We start from the raw sequence: 19,807 nt of genomic DNA, 5'->3' as shown, positions 1-19,807 counted from the left end.
CCTGTATCACCCCTCATTCACATCTGCGTTTGGTAATCCGTTTGGGGAGTCCACATGGGGAACCCCCAATGGGCTACTCAACACATTTGCAAGCGCTGTGCAGTAAGAGCACGCAGACCCGATAGAATATAATGGGGTCCATGTGATCGCTGCATGAATCATGCAGAAAGGAAAGTAGATTGTGAAGAACTTTCCTCTCCACATGTTCCCTGCGGAGAGCTCACGGCAAGCACATGGACCCCATTATAGTCCAAGGGTATCCGTGTGCTTTTACTGCACAGTGCTTGCAAATGTGTTTGGTATCCAGTTTGGGGAGGAGGGGTCTCCATGCGGTCTTCCCCTGAATGGAATACAAACACAGATGTGAACGAGGGGTCAGTCACATCACCAGGGCTGACAAGAACTAAACAATGCTTCCCACTGACAGACAGCAAGCAGAGATACTGAGAACGGACGTAGTGATACAAGGAATATATTTTCATTACACACTGAATAATCTTTGAGGAGGGATGGGAAAGAAGGATAACAAAACCCTATGAAAGCCAACATTAAGGTTCCCATGGTGGACTCCTCCTGCCATCAACTTCAGTTTCTACATGGTAAAGGACATCCGCTAACGTGTGCTCCACCACCGCCTTCCACGCCATGTCGCTCATCTGTAGGGATAGAATGACAAATGCTCATTTCAATTTCAATTCGGCAAGAAATAAAAGATGTTAAGTTCTCTACCCTCAGTAAGCAGGTCTATATAATGTTCAAAGACTGACAATTCAGCACCTTTAAGGTCCTACCGTTGCCAGATCAATAGGAGTTTACTGTATATTTATTCTGAAATTCAACTACATGTTCCTCTGTCCCCCTCAACATACTCAGAACAAAACACAGTCCATGTTGCGGGCACCATTTGCAGACTTCCTGCGGCTGGGCTGAACTAAACTCTCCATAGCATAGTGATCTACAGTATAATACTGTGAGTTCCAGCAAGTCAATCGTCCCATAGTCAGGGTAACCTCTCAGTGTAGGACCATAGACCAAAGGTTAGCCAATTAATCAAAAAATAACCAAAGCCAAATGTCAACCCGGATAATCGATGCGATTTTGTTCACCTCGGTCATTACAGCATTTGTGAGGTTCTACCTGCAGTTTTGTTTGGACTGAAGTCTAAACTGAAACTGTTATTATACTGTGGGGTCTTCTTCAGATCCCTGAGTATAAAGATCTGAGGCTCAGGGGAGCTGAGCAGACATAAAAAGCAGTGTTACTCACCTCTCCTGGGCTCTGATGCAACTCAAATATATACTTTTCACTAGTTTTCCCCTTGGTCAAGCTCCAATTCTCATTCCCCCCTGATTGGTGAAGACTAGCTGCTATGAAGTCCCCCATATCTCTGTATTATGCAGTAGCAGCTTGGAGGATGTTACACAGCACGGTAGGTGTGAACCCAGCATTGTGATGAAGTACAACACTCACTAGAAGCTGAAGCACCATCCCCTGCCTATATATCCCTCCAGCAGCATCTCCTCTCCATAGCAGTCTATGAGCAGCAAGCAACCTGAAATCTCAGGAATCTGATACTGTCTTACCCCTCGTTCACATCTACATTTGTATTCCGTTTGGGGGAGTCCGCATGAGGACCCCCCCCCCCCCCCCCAAAACGGAATACCAAACACAATTGAAAGCGCTGTGCAATGAAAGCACACAGACCCCATAGACTATAATGGTGTCCATGTGATTGCCACACGCTGCGTGCACAAATCATGCACCAGGAAAGTAGATCGTGAACTACTTTTCTGTCCACATGTTCTGTGCGGAGATCTGGCGACAAGCATACAGACCCCAGTATAGTCTATGGGGTCCGTGTGCTTTTACTGCACACCGCTTGCAATTGCGTTTGGTATTCCGTCCAGGGGAGTCCCCATGTAGATCCCCTCCCCAAACGGAATACCAACGCAGATGTGAACCAACCCTTAGTCACTCAACAGAAAATGCAAACTAAGTAAACAGGAAGAAAGTAGTCTGATAAGTGGAGAAAGGGGCATTTTTCTCTGACCAGAAATATTATGAAAGTTTCCTGGTTACCTGTACTATTCATTTATGCAAGATTTCTTGAAATAACTTACCGGACGGAAAGACTGATCCTTCGGTGGGTATTTGAAATGAGGTCCAAAATTAATCGAAACCTGCAGAATAAAAATAGATCACATTGCAGCACTTTTCTATCACTTTACATTTCCAAAATGCATGCGTAGATGAATTCACAAGACACTTACTGTGCAGCCTTTGTAGAGGGAGATAGCCGGGTAATATACCCCTTCAAAAACATCTTTATAAGCCACTCCTTGGCTGGCCCCATTCTTATAAAATACAATCTACATTGGGAAAAAGCAGAAGAGTCATATCAAAGGAATTCTAAACCTAGAAGTGAGTGATAACAGTAAACGGCACATAATCTGGTTCAGTTTGTCAGTCTGCGGGATTTTCTGCATGTTTCAGGCTTGTAGAAATCTGGTAGAGAATATATGGGTTAGTTTCTTGCTGATCTCTTCTATATCCAGCTGGAGAATGGCTGTGAGGTGCCGCTTAATCTTTCTGTCTGATTGCAAAAAAGGGAGGGGAGGCTCCTGCTGCAGCCAGTTATCTTATAGCCAGTCAGAGGACAGGTAAAGAGAACTTTGCAGTTTTCCCGGGACATATTCGAAGCTATATCTATTTATCAATTATAAATTAAAATTTAGAACTGAGGAATAGGAGACAAAATAAGATCGAAGGAGAATTGTGGAAGAAGTGCTGAAAGATTGTATTTGGTGCAATTACTGGTAACTAGAGATGAGCGAGTACTAATCGAAACTCCCGTTTCCAATAGCCCGCACCCATAAGAATGAATGGATGCTGCCGCAGGTGGTTAAATTCTGTGTGCCGGCCACTTCCATTCATTCCTATGGGTCCTGTCAGGGTCTGGGGTTGCTAGGTGGGGTGGCATAAACACACAAGTCATTTCTTTTAGTCCAAAACAAAGGTAGCGTTTATTTTCACTCAAAAACAAAAATATAGTGCAGCAACAAAAGGAAATAATACAAAAATAAATCCCTGCCCGGCTAGGCTCTAACTAAACATAGGATAGGTTACCTCACCTAGAATAACAGAAATCCAAAAGCCAGAGTAGAGATGAGCGAGTACTTTTCGGATCAGCCGATCCGAACAGCACGCTCCATAGAAATGAATGGATGCACTTGGTACTTCCGCTTTGACATCGGCCGGCCGCTTAACCCCCCGCGTGCCGGCTACGTCCATTCATTTCTACGCGAGCATGCTGTTCGGATCGACTGATCCGAACAGTACTTGCTCATCTCTACAGTAGAGCCATTCAGGACACAGCTCCAAAAATATGACCTCTCTGTCAGCTCTCCAGACAAGCTCTGCCCAAAGTGTTGCTGCTGGAGCAACTTCTTAAGCCTCCTTGACGAGGAGACTCTCTGCAGCTGAGTCGCTGCCGGAACATCCCCAAAGTGTGGACTGGAGGGGGGTGGAATGACAGGTCCCACTACCAACCTACCTGCCATTCCTAAAAATCAAGCCCAGTACTGAGCATTTACCAAAATGCTCAGCAGATGAAAGTTGTCTGCTGAGAACAAATATTCCTGGAGTTTTCTCATCTCACCCACCTGAGTAGTCTGGGTGAGATGTACACCCCCTCCATTACCTGACCAGCCATCGGCTTACAGTGCGTGCTATTAGAAACGGGCGTTTCGAATCTTGATCGCTCATCTCTACTGGTAACCCAATCAATGCCGACATTGGTAATATGAAGGTGTCCATGAGTGTAAAATGTGTCCTATTTTCACAAACCCACAGGTTTGGGATTATGTTTTTTTTTGTTTTGTTTTATATATCAGGTCTTGTTAAGCGTTTGGCAAATGTGCAGAAATTGTACACCTTTAGTTTCCACGGCAGAGCGTTAATATACTTTACTGAGGTTGCCTGGTACACAAAACTTATGCTTTTTAATGTGCTGTATTAGCGACTAGTCTATTCTACACTGAATAAGTCACTTTTGGAATAATCCTTTTAAATCAATTTTAGGGCAGAAAATTAAAGAGATGGGCGGTGTTATATAGCGCTAGAAAGCTTACTGAATTGAAGACGGACAGCTTTGCTGGTATGTACAGGTGCTGGAGAGATCAGTGGCTTTAGTTTCAGCTCCACTGTCAGGAGGGCAGGCCTTATAGCTCTACGTCATCTATGGGCCGGTAGGATCGCCGCCCCCAGTACTCTTCCATAGCCTTGTACTGTCAGGAAGGGCGTTGCTCACAGCCTGGCAAAGACGCTGAGCAGTAAGGTCGGCCCTACTGACACTGGAGACATAACAGAGCTGAAACTAACAGGTACAATATCTCTGGCACCTGGGTGCATAGCGGCAAGACTGTCAGTACACTGTCCGCTTTCTAGCAGTAAATACCACTGCCCAACTCCAAAGACATGGAAGGTCCTCTTTCAAGTGGTTGTACCTTTGTACCATATGACCTGAAGGGGTTATGCAGGATTTTATTACTGATGACCTATCCTCTGGATTCATGGCGATTGGTTGTTTCCAGCAACCATAGTGTACAAGAATTAGCACCACGCCATACACCGAGTAGCCGTAGGGAAACATTATGCACTGACTTCACTAGGGCCGAGCTTGCAGCAACTACCGCAGCCAATACACAGTGAATGGAGCGGAGCTTGTCCAGTACGTTTCAGCATCTGTAAATAGATGATCAGTGGGGGTGCCAAGAGTCATTTAGGTCATCAATAATATACTCATGGGCAACCCCTTTAAGCCAAGGAAACACGACTTACCTCACTGCCTGTGGCTTGCTTCAAATTCTTTTCTGCTTTATCTACAAAGTCCTTCTCTTCAAAGTACAGATAACTCTTGAATTTGATCAAGGCCTGAGAAAGAAATGGACCAGCAAATATTAACATAGGAATAACCTACATCATACGGCAATGCGATATTCTACAAGAGGCCTCCTATACCTTGTCTTTGTACGTGTCAGGCAGAGCCACTGCAGTCTCTGTGTCATCGGGGAGGCTAATATAAAATCCAAGCGTGTCCCCCTGTCCATAGGAATCAGAATAGTGTTTCCCTATAGACTGATGAAACTTGGTTCCTTTCTTGCTGCGCCAGGAATAGCTGAACTTGTCGTACCCTAATGGAGCCTGGAGATTTCCTAAATGAAATACAGACGATTATCCTGATCTACAGCTTGACCATACCAGCTTGCAATATCAGAAGGGTTTTAGTCTCATTTGTCCATCCGGAGTGTTAAAATGTGCTCCCACAGGTCGCGTGATCCTTACAGTGCAACCCTATTCACTTCTGTTGAGCGAAGGTGTAATACTATACACAATGGAGAGGTCTGGCACTATTTGTTTAAAAAAAAAAAATGCCAACCATGATTTTATAATTCCAGACAGCCCCTTCAATTCAGATTAAAGAAGTGTGAGAGATATAATAGGAGACCTTTAATAAATGAGGTCTGGGTCAGAATATACAATGAGTAAGCATAGAGCTGAAGATGGCAGGCTTCACATGGCATTTGTTTCCCCAGGTGACCACAAATCCCTCCCTTTAATGGATGCCATCACAAACATACCTAGAGCCTGTGACCAGCCCAGCCGGGCGGCGGTATCTGGCGGCATCTCATCAACAAATATCTCAAAGTACCAGGATCCTTTCCTCACACCATGGGATGCCCTCACCATGGAATATCCCTTCTCCCCCAAAACAGTGAGGCGATCATCCGAGATCTTTAACTGAGGAGCTGAAAATAAAGAAAAGGCCATAGTAAATGATATGCTGTACAATGGTAATGCAAAGTGCACACACACACACACACAAAATGGTAGGTCGGTAGAAGGGACTATTATTACTTCTTTCCCTACCTCGGTCGTGCAGGGCCAGCAGCACCCGCTCATACAGACAGGATCGGTACAAGTCTCCTGGAATAGGTTTTCCAGCCCAACAGTCCAATTCCAGCTTCTCCGGGTCGGGTGCGTGTGGGTCGGGCTCTGCCAAGATATATCTGTATCCATCCTTATTGAATGGGTGCTCTAATGGGTACCCATGAGGAGGTAGTCGCTGTGCAGCAAACAGTGGATCACTGGGTAGGGAAGGCCAACACATTAGTCAGATCAATATACATACATAACATCTGATATAAGAGCCATATATAGCACAGATATTAGATGCCCACTTTACATACACTCTTGTAGTAAGGGAATTAATGGTAAGAATGGGTCAGAGTGATCTGAACTATTTAAGACATGGGCTGCTTACAGAGGGGTCATAACCAAAGCCAACTTCTCCTAAGTGTAAAGTTATACTATACAGTCTAATAAAGCACAAAATTTATCAAACATTAGACGTGGATAAATCTGGCACACTAAGACTGTCTAGACTAGGTTTGCACTGTATAACCTTTACACAGTTTTAGTAAATCTGCCCAATCGTGTCTAAACATTAGTTGACAGTGTCTGTTAAAGAGGACCTTTCACCATTTTGCCCACAGGCAGTTCTATATACTGCCGGAAAGCTGACAGTGCGCTGAGTTCAGCGCACTGTCGGCTTTCCCGATGTGGGCCCGGTGTGAAGAGCTTACAGTCCCGGTACCGTAGCTCTTCTGTGGTCAGAAGGGAGTTTCTGACACTCAGTCAGAGACGTCCTTCTTCACAGCACAGCCAATCGCGCTGTACTGTGAGAGCCGGGAGGAACTCCCCCCCCCCCCCCCTCCCTCCCTGATAATGCTCATCTATGGACGAGTACTGCGAGCAGAGGGAGGGGACGTTCCTCCCGGCTCTCTCAGTACAGCGCGATTGGCTGTGCTGTGAGAAAGGACGTCTCTGACTGAGTGGCAGAAACTCCCTTCTGACCATAGAAGAGCTACGGTACCGGACCGTAAGCTCTTCACACTGGGCCCAGATCGGGAAAGCCGACAGTGTGCTGAACTCAGCGCACTGTCAGCTTTCCGGCAGTATATAGAACTGCCTGTGGGCAAAATGGTGAAAGGTCCTCTTTAAGTGCTATGGAATAGGTTGGCGCTATACAAGTAAGCAAAATAAAAAAAAAAAAAAAAAAAGATTATTATTGACCAAACAAAGCCATGAAATGCCACTGAATGAAGAGGCGCCATCTAGTGGTCAGAAAATGTACAGAGCGACAGCTTGCAACTGATCACGTCCACAGACATTACCTTCTGGTTCTTTTGGCTGCGCTGGAATTACCGCCATCTTGCTGCTTGCGCTTGGCTCCTCGACCTTTCGCAGAGCTGGCTGCTGCAGACCCTAAATACAAACAAACACAGTTAATACCCATTGGTGAAAGCGACTGCTTGAGGTTCATCAGGTGAAATTTAGCAACAAACTATTGTTTAATCTGACCTACGTCAGATGATTATTAATTATCCTATCCTGAAGATAGGTTATCAGTAAGAGATCAGTGGGGCAGGTCTGACACCTAGAAACCAGCTGATCTGCTCTTTTAAGGGCGAGAAGGTGACATGACAACCTAGTCCCATTAACTTTCATGGGAAATGACTGTAATTACATTAAACGACTGCTATAAAACAGACAGTATGCAGTGTAAACAGAGAAGGGGGTCACAGTACTCACATGAGTGAACGCAATCTTTTCAAACTGCTGATCGGCAAGGGCCCTAGGTGTCGGACCCTCACTGATCGTTTACTGATGACTTATTCTTAGCATAGGTCATCAATAAATTAAATAGATACACACACAATTTATACTGAGCTTTTGAATGTTAAAAAGGGGCCTACCAAGCCATGCAACTTGCACCCCAGTCTGGAGTGACAGATGTGCTGTCACTCCATGATGTACTTGGCCATTTACAGTGGTCCCACACAAATGAAGAAACAGCAGTGTGCCCAACTGGCTACTGCTTTGTTCAGACTGGGCTCGAGACACCCCCATGTGCATGATCAATAGGGGTCCCGATGGTCAGAACTTTACTAACTTGCAACTTGTCCCATATTCGGTGGACAGAGGATAAGTTGCATTGGTAAGCAAAGCCCTTTAAGTAAAACAAAAAAAAACCCTCAAATACAAGATGTCTCACCGTTTAAACCCCCTCCACTGGACACGGCGTTGCTCTGCCTCTGGGTATCATAAGCTGGGCCAATATTTGCCAAGTCCTAAAATACAGAAAGCGAACACACCATAAACACCAGATGAAGCTATAGGAAAATAACACAGGAACAACCGTAGACAGCACAGTCCAACAGAACAAATACGGACAGCTCGGCTAGTAACAATGAGCCACTTGCCAGCAGCCTTACAGTTACATGCCACTCATCCAAATGCATTGGCAACCATGAAGGATAAGATAAGATAAGATAAGATAATCCTTTAATAGTCCCACAATGGGGAAATTTCAGTGATACAGTTTCATAGATGGTACAGTAGTATATAACAAGAGAGAAACACATAGAAGCTCATGGCAGATAGAGAAATCCTAGGAATCATAGCAACTAAAAAAAAAAAAAAAGAAAGAAACAGACACACTGCAGGATCATTTAGTTCTCTGTGCGGATTGATGTTAATAATATTATAATAATAATAATAATACAGCCAACTTGGTTGGAGGACACGAGGAGGGGGGTCACAGCATGTGGATATAACAAGCAGAAATTTTGCAGAGGTGGGGGACATAAGCAGCTATCATGATAACATGTGGTAGTTCCTTTGGTAGGTGGTGAGATCTCCTGCTCACAGCTGATAGTTCGGTATCTTGCATCAGCACTATTGTCCTTTTAACCACAAAAAATGCCCCAAATGTCCTTCATCACAAGCCCTCCTCCTCCTCCTTACCACAGTGTTCTACTGCCCCAAGGAAGTCAGAGATCATCCAGGTATACATGGTGCTGCTCTCTTGCCAAGCTTCCATAACTCCTGGGGTAGGTGGGTGATGGTAGGTTCCCAGGTTGTAACAGAGTCCCACGTGTCCACAGTAATAGAAAGAAATACCAGTCAGCTGTAGCATCTTCACACATCAGCAATTGACGCCAGAAATCATCTCCTTGAACGAAGAAGTCCGCATTTCCATGTAGGTTTCTCCTCCTTGCCGCATGGTGAGCCATGCTGTCCTAGCTGGGGAGATGGTAACAGGCACATGTGGAAACCAGCTGAACCAGGTCTTGAGTCCATGCTTTACAATGGAAACAAAAGGAACAAAAAACTCCACAGGGTCTTCCATTCGATTTATAGTTGCTAAATTCATAGTGCTAGATTGCTTGGTTACCGGATTCTTGAAGTTACAGAGAAAAAGAGTGAAAAAGGAAAGAAAAGTTTGCTCCCAGCTTGGAGCACTGCATCAAGGCAGCCAAGCCCCTCAGGGGGGCGGCGCCTAAAAAAAAAATTATATATATATATATATATATATATATATATATATATATATATATATATATATATATATATATAATGATATGGTCATAAGTCAACTGGAAGATGCTCTCTGCACTCTGGTTCATGGTGAATGGTCTTGAACATTATACCCTCCCCCTTAAAGAGGACCTTTCACTGATTTGGGCACAGGCAGTTCTATATACTGCTGGAAAGCTGACAGTACGCTGAATTCAGCGCACTGTCGGCTTTCCCGATCTGTGCCCCAGGTGAAGATCTAGCGGTCCAGGTACCGTAGCTCTTTACAGTCAGAAGGGAGTTTCTGACACGGGTCAGGAACGTCCTTCTGCCCAGCAGCGCCAATAGCTCTGTACAGTGTGAGCGGGGGAAGAACACCCCCTCCCTCTACTCACAGTGCTCGTCCATAGACAAGTATTATCAGGAGGGGAGCGGGCGTTCCTCCCCACTCACACAGCACAGCGCTATTGGCGCTGCTTGTACAGAAGGACATTCCTGACCGTGTCAGGAACGCCTTTCTGACTGTGAAGAGCTACGGTACCGGGACCACTCAATCTTCACCCGGGGCACATATCAGGAAAGCCGTCAGTGCGCTGAAATCAGCGCACTTTTGGCTTTTCAGCAGTATATAGAACTGCATGTGCCCAAAACCATGAAAGGTCCTCTTTAACTCCTTAAGGACCAGGCCATTTTTTGGTTTTGCATTTTCGTTTTTCCCTCCTCACATTTCAAGAGCCATAACTTTTTCATTTTTCAGTTCACAGAGTCACATGATGGCTTATTGTTTGCGGGACAAATTGTACTTTGTAATGGCACCATTCAATATGCTGTGCAATGTACTGGGAAGCTGGAAAAAAAAAATTCAGAATGAGGTGCAATTGGAGAAAAAAAATGCATTTGCGCCATTTTCTTATGGGTTTAATTTTTACAGCGTTCACTGTTTGGTACAAATGACATGTTACCTGTGTTCTACGTGTCAGTACGAACGCGGTGATACCAAATTTATATAGTATTTGAAATGTTTTGATACTTTTAAAAAAAAAGATAAACTTTGCAAAATAGAAAAAAAAAATTTGTGTCATCATGTTCTAACACCTGTAATTTTTTCATATTTCCATGTATGGAGCTGGTTGTGGTGTCTTTTTATGCGGGACAAGATGACGTTTCTATTGATACCATTTGGGGAAAGATCTGATGGTTTGATCACTTTTTTCAATTTTTTATAGGAGGCAAAGTGTTGAAAAAAACACTATTTGGCTATTTTTATTTTTTTTGCCGCTACGTTGTTCGCAGTACGGGATAAATGTTTTAATATTCTAATAGTTCGGGCATTTTGGAGCGCGGGGATACCTAATATGTTTATGTTTAATGTTCTTTAATTACTTTTATAGCTGATCTAGGGAAAGGGGGGTGATTTGAATTTATATTTTTTTAATTTTTTCAATACTTTTAAAAAAAAAATTCTCTTCTTGTTATTAGAGATGAGCGAACAGTGTTCTATCGAACACATGTTCGATCGGATATCAGGGTGTTCGCCATGTTCGAATCGAATCGAACACCACGTGGTAAAGTGCGCCAAAATTCGATTCCCCTCCCACCTTCCCTGGCGCCTTTTTTGCACCAATAACAGCGCAGGGGAGGTGGGACAGGAACTACGACACCGGGGGCATTGAAAAAAATTGGAAAAAGTCATTGGCTGCCGAAATCAGGTGACCTCCATTTTAGACGAATAGTGGATTTCAAATCCGGGTCATATGAGAATGTGAACTTTGTGACTATGAGACAGGGATAGCTGTACAGGCAGGGATAGCTAGGGATAACCTTTATTTAGGGGGGAATGTTATTAAAAATAACTTTTTGGGGCTCTATCGGGTGTGTAATTGTGATTTTTGTGAGATAAACTTTTTCCCATAGGGATGCATTGGCCAGCGCTGATTGGCCGAATTCCGTACTCTGGCCAATCAGTGCTGGCCAATGCATTCTATTAGCTTGATGAAGCAGAGTGTGCACAAGGGTTCAAGCGCACCCTCGGCTCTGATGTAGCAGAGCCGAGGCTGCACAAGGGTTCAAGCGCACCCTCGGCTCTGATGTAGGAGAGCCGAGGGTGCACTTGAACCCTTGTGCACCCTCAGCTCTGCTACATCAGAGCCGAGGGTGCGCTTGAACCCTTGTGCACACTCTGCTTCATCAAGCTAATAGAATGCATTGGCCAGCACTGATTGGCCAGAGTACGGAATTCGGCCAATCAGCGCTGGCCAATGCATTCTATTAGCCCGATGAAGTAGAGCTGAATGTGTGTGCTAAGCACACACATTCAGCACTGCTTCATCACGCCAATACAATGCATTAGCCAGTGCTGATTGGCCAGAGTACGGAATTCGGCCAATCAGCGCTGGCTCTGCTGGAGGAGGCGGAGTCTAAGATCGCTCCACACCAGTCTCCATTCAGGTCCGACCTTAGACTCCGCCTCCTCCAGCAGAGCCAGCGCTGATTGGCCGAATTCCGTACTCTGGCCAATCAGCACTGGCTAATGCATTGTATTGGCTTGATGAAGCAGTGCTGAATGTGTGTGCTTAGCACACACATTCAGCTCTACTTCATCGGGCTAATAGAATGCATTAGCCAATCAGCGCTGGCCAATGCATTCTATTAGCGTGAACTGAGTTTGCACAGGGGTTCTAGTGCACCCTCGGCTCTGCTACATCAGATTGCTACATCTGATGTAGCAGTGCCGAGTGTGCATCAGATGTGTAGTTGAGCAAAACTGACTCAGCACTGCTAAGTCTGCATTCGCATAGGAATGCATTGGCCAGCCTTCGGCCAATCAGCGCTGGCTCTGCCGGAGGAGGCGGAGTCTAAGGTCGGACCTGAATGGAGACTGGTGTGGAGCGACCTTAGACTCCGCCTCCTCCAGCAGAGCCAGCGCTGATTGGCCGAATTCCGTACTCTGGCCAATCAGCACTGGCTAATGCATTGTATTGGCTTGATGAAGCAGTGCTGAATGTGTGTGCTTAGCACACACATTCAGCTCTACTTCATCGGGCTAATAGAATGCATTGGCCAGCGCTGATTGGCCGAATTCCGTACTCTGGCCAATCAGCACTGGCTAATGCATTGTATTGGCTTGATGAAGCAGTGCGGAATGTGTGTGCTTAGCACACACATTCAGCTCTACTTCATCGGGCTAATAGAATGCATTGGCCAATCAGCGCTGGCCAATGCATTCTATTAGCGTGAACTGAGTTTGCACAGGGGTTCTAGTGCACCCTCGGCTCTGCTACATCAGATTGCTACATCTGATGTAGCAGTGCCGAGTGTGCATCAGATGTGTAGTTGAGCAAAACTGACTCAGCACTGCTAAGTCTGCATTCGCATAGGAATGCATTGGCCAGCCTTCGGCCAATCAGCGCTGGCTCTGCCGGAGGAGGCGGAGTCTAAGGTCGGACCTGAATGGAGACTGGTGTGGAGCTATCTTAGACTCCGCCTCCTCCAGCAGAGCCAGCGCTGATTGGTCGAGTTCCGTACTCTGGCCAATCAGCACTGGCCAATGCATTTCTATGGGGAAAAGTTAGCTTGCGAAAATCGCAAACTGACAGGGATTTCCATGAAATAAAGTGACTTTTATGCCCCCAGACATGCTTCCCCTGCTGTCCCAGTGTCATTCCAGGGTGTTGGTATCATTTCCTGGGGTGTCATAGTGGACTTGGTGACCCTCCAGACACGAATTTGGGTTTCCCCCTTAACGAGTTTATGTTCCCCATAGACTATAATGGGGTTCGAAACCCATTCGAACACTCGAACAGTGAGCGGCTGTTCGAATCGAATTTCGAACCTCGAACATTTTAGTGTTCGCTCATCTCTACTTGTTATACATTTATGATCAGACCCCTTAGGTACCTTGAAACCTAGGGGGTCTGATCGCTCATACTATTCACTGCAATACTACAGTATTGCAGTGAATAGGAAAATCGCAGCACTTCTATTACATGATGCCTCTGGCATCGTCTAATAGATCTAGTGCAGAGACAAGCCTGGAAGCCTTCAATAGGCTTCCGGCTGTCAGAGCAACCGATCACCGCCCTCATGTGACGTTCAGGAGGGCGGCGATCGGCAAAACATGGCGGCGCCCGTGCCGCCGTTTACACACTGCGGTCACGTGTGACCGCAGTGTGTAAAGGGTTAACAGCAGCGATCGGCTCGGGCCTTGACCGCTGCTGTTAGTGGCAGGTCCTGGCTGTATGATACAGCTGGCATCTGCCCTGTATGGAGCGAGCTCAGCGTGTGAGCTCGCTCCATACATCCCCATGCGACCCATGACGTACAGTTACGTCAAGGGTCGCTAAGGGGTTAATATCACATCCATATGTCCCAATAGGAAACATGGAACAGCTTTGCCTTCATGATGGATAACCGCTTTAGGAGACATAATACAATTGTAGATATTTTTATGTTTGGTCACCTGGTCCAGTAGGCCAAATTTTGGATAATCCTCCTCTGGATCCTTGCTGCCTGGATCTGGATGTTCTTTTACTAAAAACACATCCCGTTCTTTAGTCTGAAATAAAACAAAAACACATAAATACTCCACATAGAGAGCAAGCTCAGCAAATAGTAGAACCAAGCACCCTAGAATTCCTCTTCTTTTACTATGCATGAAGGACACTTACCATAGTCTTCACTATACTGTTTGGCCAGGTCATTTTTCCAGGCCGTTGTCGAGTAGTCAGACTCTCCCAGTACTTATCAATAAATGGGATTATATCCTGCAAGGGATAAGAAGAGGAGAATTGAAGTTCCAAATTGCAAAGAATTTATTTCATTTAGATGTCTAGTACACGTACAGCCGAGCCACTAGGACCGCTCACAGGTTACTTCTTATTGCCGGCTGCTCCTGTACTTGGCAGGGTCTCATGTTAGTACAAGTGTAACAAGGCAAATGGTAGTAAACTATGGCTGAGCCTCACACATGGTCTAGCACCGTCACTCATCTGGCACCAACTATGTATCATTACTTCTTCATTCACACTAAGGTTTTCCCCCCTTGAAACCTATGGGGGAGATGTTGTCTATTTGACAATGCAGACTACAGAGTCTTAAAGGGGTTGTCCAGGACTGATAGAGAAAAGTAGGAGATTTTATTTTTAAAGGGATTCTATCATTAACTACAATTTTTTTCTGGGTACCACGTCAGAATAGCCTTAAGAAAGGCTATTCTTCTCCGCGCCGCCGTTCGGTATAAATCCCAGGTTTCGTCGGTATGCAAAAGAGTTTTCTCACAGCACTGGGGGAGTCTCCAATTCTGTGAGAGAATTCTCCAGCGCCGCCTCCATCTTCTTCAGGAACGGCCTCTCTTCGAGTCTTCTTCCAGCGCTTGCTTCAAACTTCTAAGACTCAGGCAGCCGACTGTGTATGCCTGCCAGCCACAAGAAAATGGCAGCTTACAATACTGTGTAAGCAGCCATTTTCTTGTGGCCAGCGGGCATGGGCAGTTGGCTTTGCCCTAGGCCTAGAAGTTTGAAGCCTGAACCGGAAGAAGATGACGGAGGCGGCGCTGGAGAGTTCTCTCACAGCATTGGAGACGCCACCAGTGCTGCAAGAGAATTCATTTGCATACCAACAAAAAACGGGATTTATACCGAATGGCAGCGCAGAGAAGACATCTAAACGTAGGAGAAAAATAACTTTTCTTAAGGCTATTCCTACGTGGTACCCAGAAAAAAATTGCATTTTAATGATGGAATCCCTTTACTGTAAAGGCTTATCTTAAAGAGGTATTCCCACGTCGCATACTTACCCGTCTTCGTTCGTCTAAAATCTTCTGTCTTCCGGCTTTGTCTCGTCATTGGTGGGCGGGGTCACATATGCAAAGCCAAGCGGCGAGATGCCGCCGGCCCTGCGTGCGCACTCATAGACCAGTCTACCCTTCACAATGCGAATACAGACCCGACACCCTGCGGGTCTGTATTAGCATTGTGAAGGCTAGACTGGTGTATGAGCTTGCACGCAGGGCCGGCGGCATCTCGCCGCTTGGCTTTGCATATGTGACCCCGGAGCGGAACAGCATCGCTTCTGCCGCTGCTGTCTTCATGCAGGGCAGAAGCATAGCGATGTGCCTGTGCCGGCGTCTAACAGTCCCCAGCATCCGCCTATTACAGCGCCGGCACAGCTGAAGCCAGCAACATCACTATGTGCCTGCCCTGCATGAAGACAGCAGCGGCAGAAGCGATGTTGTTATTCCGCTCCTCCGCCCCCCCGCCCCGGAATAGCAGCATCGCTTCTGCCGCTGCTGTCTTCATGCAGGGCAGAAGCATAGCAATGTTGCTGGTTTCACCTTTCCCCCAAAGGGTAAACTACCCCACCCCTCCAGGCTCGCTCCCGTGTACTTAGCCCCTCCTCCCTCCCCCCTGAGAGCAGCAGACACATCACTTGACTCAGGAGCAGCTAGGTCAGGGCTGTGGCCACAAAAAAATGAATAAAGTGAGATAGTGGCCAAACAAAGCAGTTTTGCTGAAGCAATGTATTTAGGAAAAGTCTTACATTCACATTAATAAGCATTATAGATAGGATCCTTGTGATGGGACAACCTCTTTAATGGTAGCTAAGCTGCTGTACCAGCACCCAGCCACACAACAAGCACCGAAGCCAACTGCTTCCATGTGTAGTGTATAGAACGTGCATCAGAAGCGGCCCTGTACAGTTGACACTTCCAAAAGTTGCCCCTCAAATCAGATAGCCTAAAGATAGGCCATAAAAAAACAATTCCTGGACAACCCCTGTTGAAATTAGATTTCCATGCTCAGAATCCTCACTAGGGCTCAATTCCTTTATACCCATACAAGGAGAAGATGATAGATAGATAGATAGATAGATACTCTATCTTTCTATACCCTTAGTAACAAAAGTAAACACAGAAATGTTAACCTCACCTTGTCTTTGGAAAACATAGTCTTGGGGTGTTCATCCTGGTTTCGTGAATGCCATGTTAAGTTGGCCAGAGTGGTAAGACACATTTCCTTCAAGTCTAAAAGACAAAGTTTTGATGAATTGAATTAGAAATTATCCTTCTAACTACATGTGCAGTAGAAAGATTTGTGACACCCTGAAACACTCATGCTATATCATCTGTACATCACTTGGGTAGCCCATATAAATTCAATGGACACTCTGTAATGCTTAATTTTTCCTGTAGGGGCACTGTAGGTGAACTGAACACTTGCTGCCACCTCAGACTACAATACGATACTGAGGATTGGCTAATGATATAAAAAGGCTCTTAAAAGATAGATAGGATAGGCTTTTACTAGTTGGGCGATCAGATGCATGTGAAAACCATTAAAGGGATTCTATCATTGGATTTTTACACAAGACCACCACAAAACGGCGACCGAAAATGCGCATTCGGCTGTTCCGTTAGCTACTCGAAAAATTCAATGATAGAATCCCTTTAAGGGTGTGTTCATACACATCACACAAAAAAAAAAAAAAAAAAAAAATCACCATTTCACTGACCTGAATGAGGCTTACAGAAATTCATGCACATTCAGATGTATGGAAGGGATGTCAGAAATTTCTGCAATAAGTCTACCCCTATAGAAAGGATCCCTGACCCAAGCCTTGGAATACATAGGTTTCATAGTCCATTTGACATGTAGATGGACGCATGGGTTCTTGCTCACTTACTGGCTTGCTTTCTCAGAAAGTATGTGTTCCCGCTGTGATGGCACACGTTACAATGGAAGCTGTAATTGGTCATAAACGGAAGACATGACCTGAAGAAAAAGCCAGCGAGAAGCCATTAATGCCTCACCCCATCGTACTCTGACATGGCAGACATAAAACAGCTTATATTCACATACGTGGTATCTATTCCAAACGTGTCTGCTCCAAACCACTTCAAACAGATGCCACATTGCAGCTCAATATCGCCAAGTTGGCGGCCATTTTCTTCGTCCACTGAACCAGTTTGAGTGTCCATGACTTCGCCTTCTGCGGTGGAGTCCTAGAAGAGACAGATAGGGGCTGTTCAAAGTGTAAGAACCCCGGCATCATGCAGAAGGTGGCAGGGGATGCCTATGCGATCTGGGGGAGATGGGGGCCAGGGACAATACAGAAAAAAATATATTAATATATTATTATTATAGCATTCCTGTTATTTAATAAGACGGCAGATTTTCTGCACAACTGTCTTATATAAAGGAATGAAGCTAGCCATGTGTGATGCAGGGAGACAAATATAATAAATGGGAATATACAATCCTGTATATGACGACGTACCAGAGCATCCTTTTCGTTGGAAGACTCGGTATCCAGCGCAGCTGCTGAAGACAGTTGTATGGCATCGCTGCAAATACAAGATATGGGAAGAATGGTTAGGTCACAGGTAACGTCTACAGCTCTAGCTCCCCCTACTGTGGGTGTAAGTAAAGGCCCCATGTACCTCAGCGGCAAAGCCAGAATATGTCACGTAAGTCATAGGGATACTTTCCAGGTAGCACCAGTGGTCATAGTGATGGATGGTACCGGGAGTTTACACTATAGTTTCTCCTTATAGGATGTAGGGGGCAGCAGTGAGAAGTATTACAATTGTAGGCTGCACCAACCCCTCTTATTGCCCCTAAGTGGTGAATGTAGGTACTGCAATGCTACCCCATAGACATAACCGAGAGCAGTGTTGTCCCGGTAAAGCCCCCCAAAGATCCAAAATGGTTGGCCCATCCTAAGGAATAGTAGAAACTAAAATGGATCACCTAGCCTTAGGATTGGTCAACAAGTGAAGATCCGACACCTGGGGCACCAATGGCCCAGAGCCAAACCATGTGATGTCACACTCAGTCACACGGCCTGATCTCAGCTCAGTCCCATTCAAGGGACTAAGCAAAACCGCTGCAAAAATGTACGTCGCTGTGATTGGGGAGTACTGAAGTAGCTGCAGCGCTCACGTGAACACCACAGACCCTACAAGAAGCTGATCAGCCAGGGGCCCAGGTGTCGGATATACATCCTTACCATGTTCCTCAGTTCTTGTGGCTGGCAGGGCTTCCAATGGTCGGACCCCCGCCATAAAGCTGACACATTGCCTAGGCGGACAGGTGATTATTGCCAATCTTAGGACAACCCCTTTAATGCTAGCCAGAATCCTACAAACACAATTTCGGCACGTTTAAAGGGGTTGTCCAGGGATGACAGGTTTCTGCACACAGGATACTCACCGCTCCCTGGCTTTCTGGAGTCTCTTACTCATCCTAGTCATGTCTGCGGTTTTGGCTCAGATCTCTGTCAGACTATACGATGGCGGCTCGAATGGACACATCAACAGCGCCTTACGCTCAGTATCGGCTGTACGTGTATATAATGGGCGCTATTCACTGACAGCAAGCAGCGGCCTCACACCTCACAACACTAAGTGTATGAGGAAGCTTCTTATTATGGGTCAGTAAGATGGCGGCTACAGGGACAAGGCTCTGGCACCAGCAGTCTAGGACTATTGTTATACTGGGGGTCAGTCACACATGGCAGCGGCCCGGGGCGCACAAGCACACAGCCCCCCAAAAGCCAAACCTCCTCCTGGTCGCACAGGATGCTGGGACTGGTAGTTCTAGGACCAACTATGGCCCACAATAACAATACAAGGCTGCAGTATGGGCGCAATGAATGGGCTGCAGCAACCAAGACCCCACACAAGGCACAAACTCACTCAGAAACACCCCAAATTTATAACCCACCCCCTAAGCCACTCCCTCTCTCACCCGGTTCTGTTGTCCCCGCCTCCTGCCGGGCTAGAGCCGGATCCAGCCGCTCCTCCTCCAGTCTCGGCACCCTCCTTCTCCGCCACGGACGCCATCTTCGTATACAAAAACCACGTGCCCGCTGCCCTGGGCGGGGCACGGCGGAGCCTGCGCAGACCGCACGCGGCGCGTTTCGGCCATGTTAGGTGAGGGCAAGGGATGACGTTTTCCCGTAGTCTGAGTAAAGCGCGGGAAAAACAATTGGGAGGATAGGGCGGTGATTGAGTGTGCTGAGAGGGGAAGTAATAAGATTACAGGGCTGGAAGTGGTGGATGAGGGGGATTACTAAATACTATAGTGATGCATAAAACTCCAATCTGATTCTGGGAAAGCTGAGTTGCCTCATGTTATTACGTCTTCGACTTTTTTTTATGTGGTTATCCATTATCAGTCATCTCCATAGTGTGAAAATACCCTAAAGCAGTGACCACCGAAACGTGACCGCCATTTGATGTCCGCAAGAAGTCTTATAAATGGCGATTTTGTCCGTGAATCCTGTCACATGACCAGAGATCACCGCGTCACGTCCACTAGTGCTACTGAATGGAGCTGCATTGCCAAACCGACCACTGACCGCAACGCCAACTTTTTGTGACTAGAAT

The 19,807-nt window shown here is 46.1% G+C and overlaps 1 protein-coding gene across 1 annotated transcript; it reads right to left on the bottom strand.

Moving 5' to 3' along the window:
* Positions 1–307: 307 nt before the first annotated feature.
* On the bottom strand, positions 308–19,274 carry ASH2L (ASH2 like, histone lysine methyltransferase complex subunit). Its single transcript, XM_075272852.1, has 16 exons — positions 19,167–19,274; positions 17,695–17,761; positions 17,277–17,419; positions 17,101–17,189; positions 16,347–16,441; positions 14,088–14,183; positions 13,880–13,975; positions 8,117–8,192; positions 7,236–7,326; positions 5,929–6,146; positions 5,640–5,807; positions 5,020–5,213; positions 4,840–4,932; positions 2,271–2,369; positions 2,121–2,180; positions 308–656 (listed from the first exon to the last, which is right to left on the bottom strand). Exons 1-16 carry the CDS (start codon positions 19,259–19,261, stop codon positions 549–551), a joined length of 1,788 nt encoding a protein of 595 aa, XP_075128953.1. The 5' UTR covers positions 19,262–19,274; the 3' UTR covers positions 308–548.
* Positions 19,275–19,807: the final 533 nt, after the last annotated feature.

Source organism: Leptodactylus fuscus, chromosome 5 (assembly GCF_031893055.1).
Source record: "Leptodactylus fuscus isolate aLepFus1 chromosome 5, aLepFus1.hap2, whole genome shotgun sequence".
Taxonomy (NCBI): domain Eukaryota; kingdom Metazoa; phylum Chordata; class Amphibia; order Anura; family Leptodactylidae; genus Leptodactylus; species Leptodactylus fuscus.
Note: the sequence above shows the minus strand (reverse complement) of the source record. Positions and strands in the feature narration are given on the sequence as shown.

Excerpts from the sequence above, each read along its gene's own strand:
- ASH2L (XM_075272852.1), bottom strand. The coding sequence starts at position 19,261 with ATGGCGTCCGTGGCGGAGAAGGAGGGTGCCGAGACTGGAGGAGGAGCG. Across the intron at positions 14,184-16,346 it reads CTATGTTTTCCAAAGACAAG|GATATAATCCCATTTATTGA; the intron begins GTGAGGTTAACA and ends TATCCCTTGCAG. Across the intron at positions 5,808-5,928 it reads GCTGGCCCTGCACGACCGAG|CTCCTCAGTTAAAGATCTCG; the intron begins GTAGGGAAAGAA and ends CTTTATTTTCAG.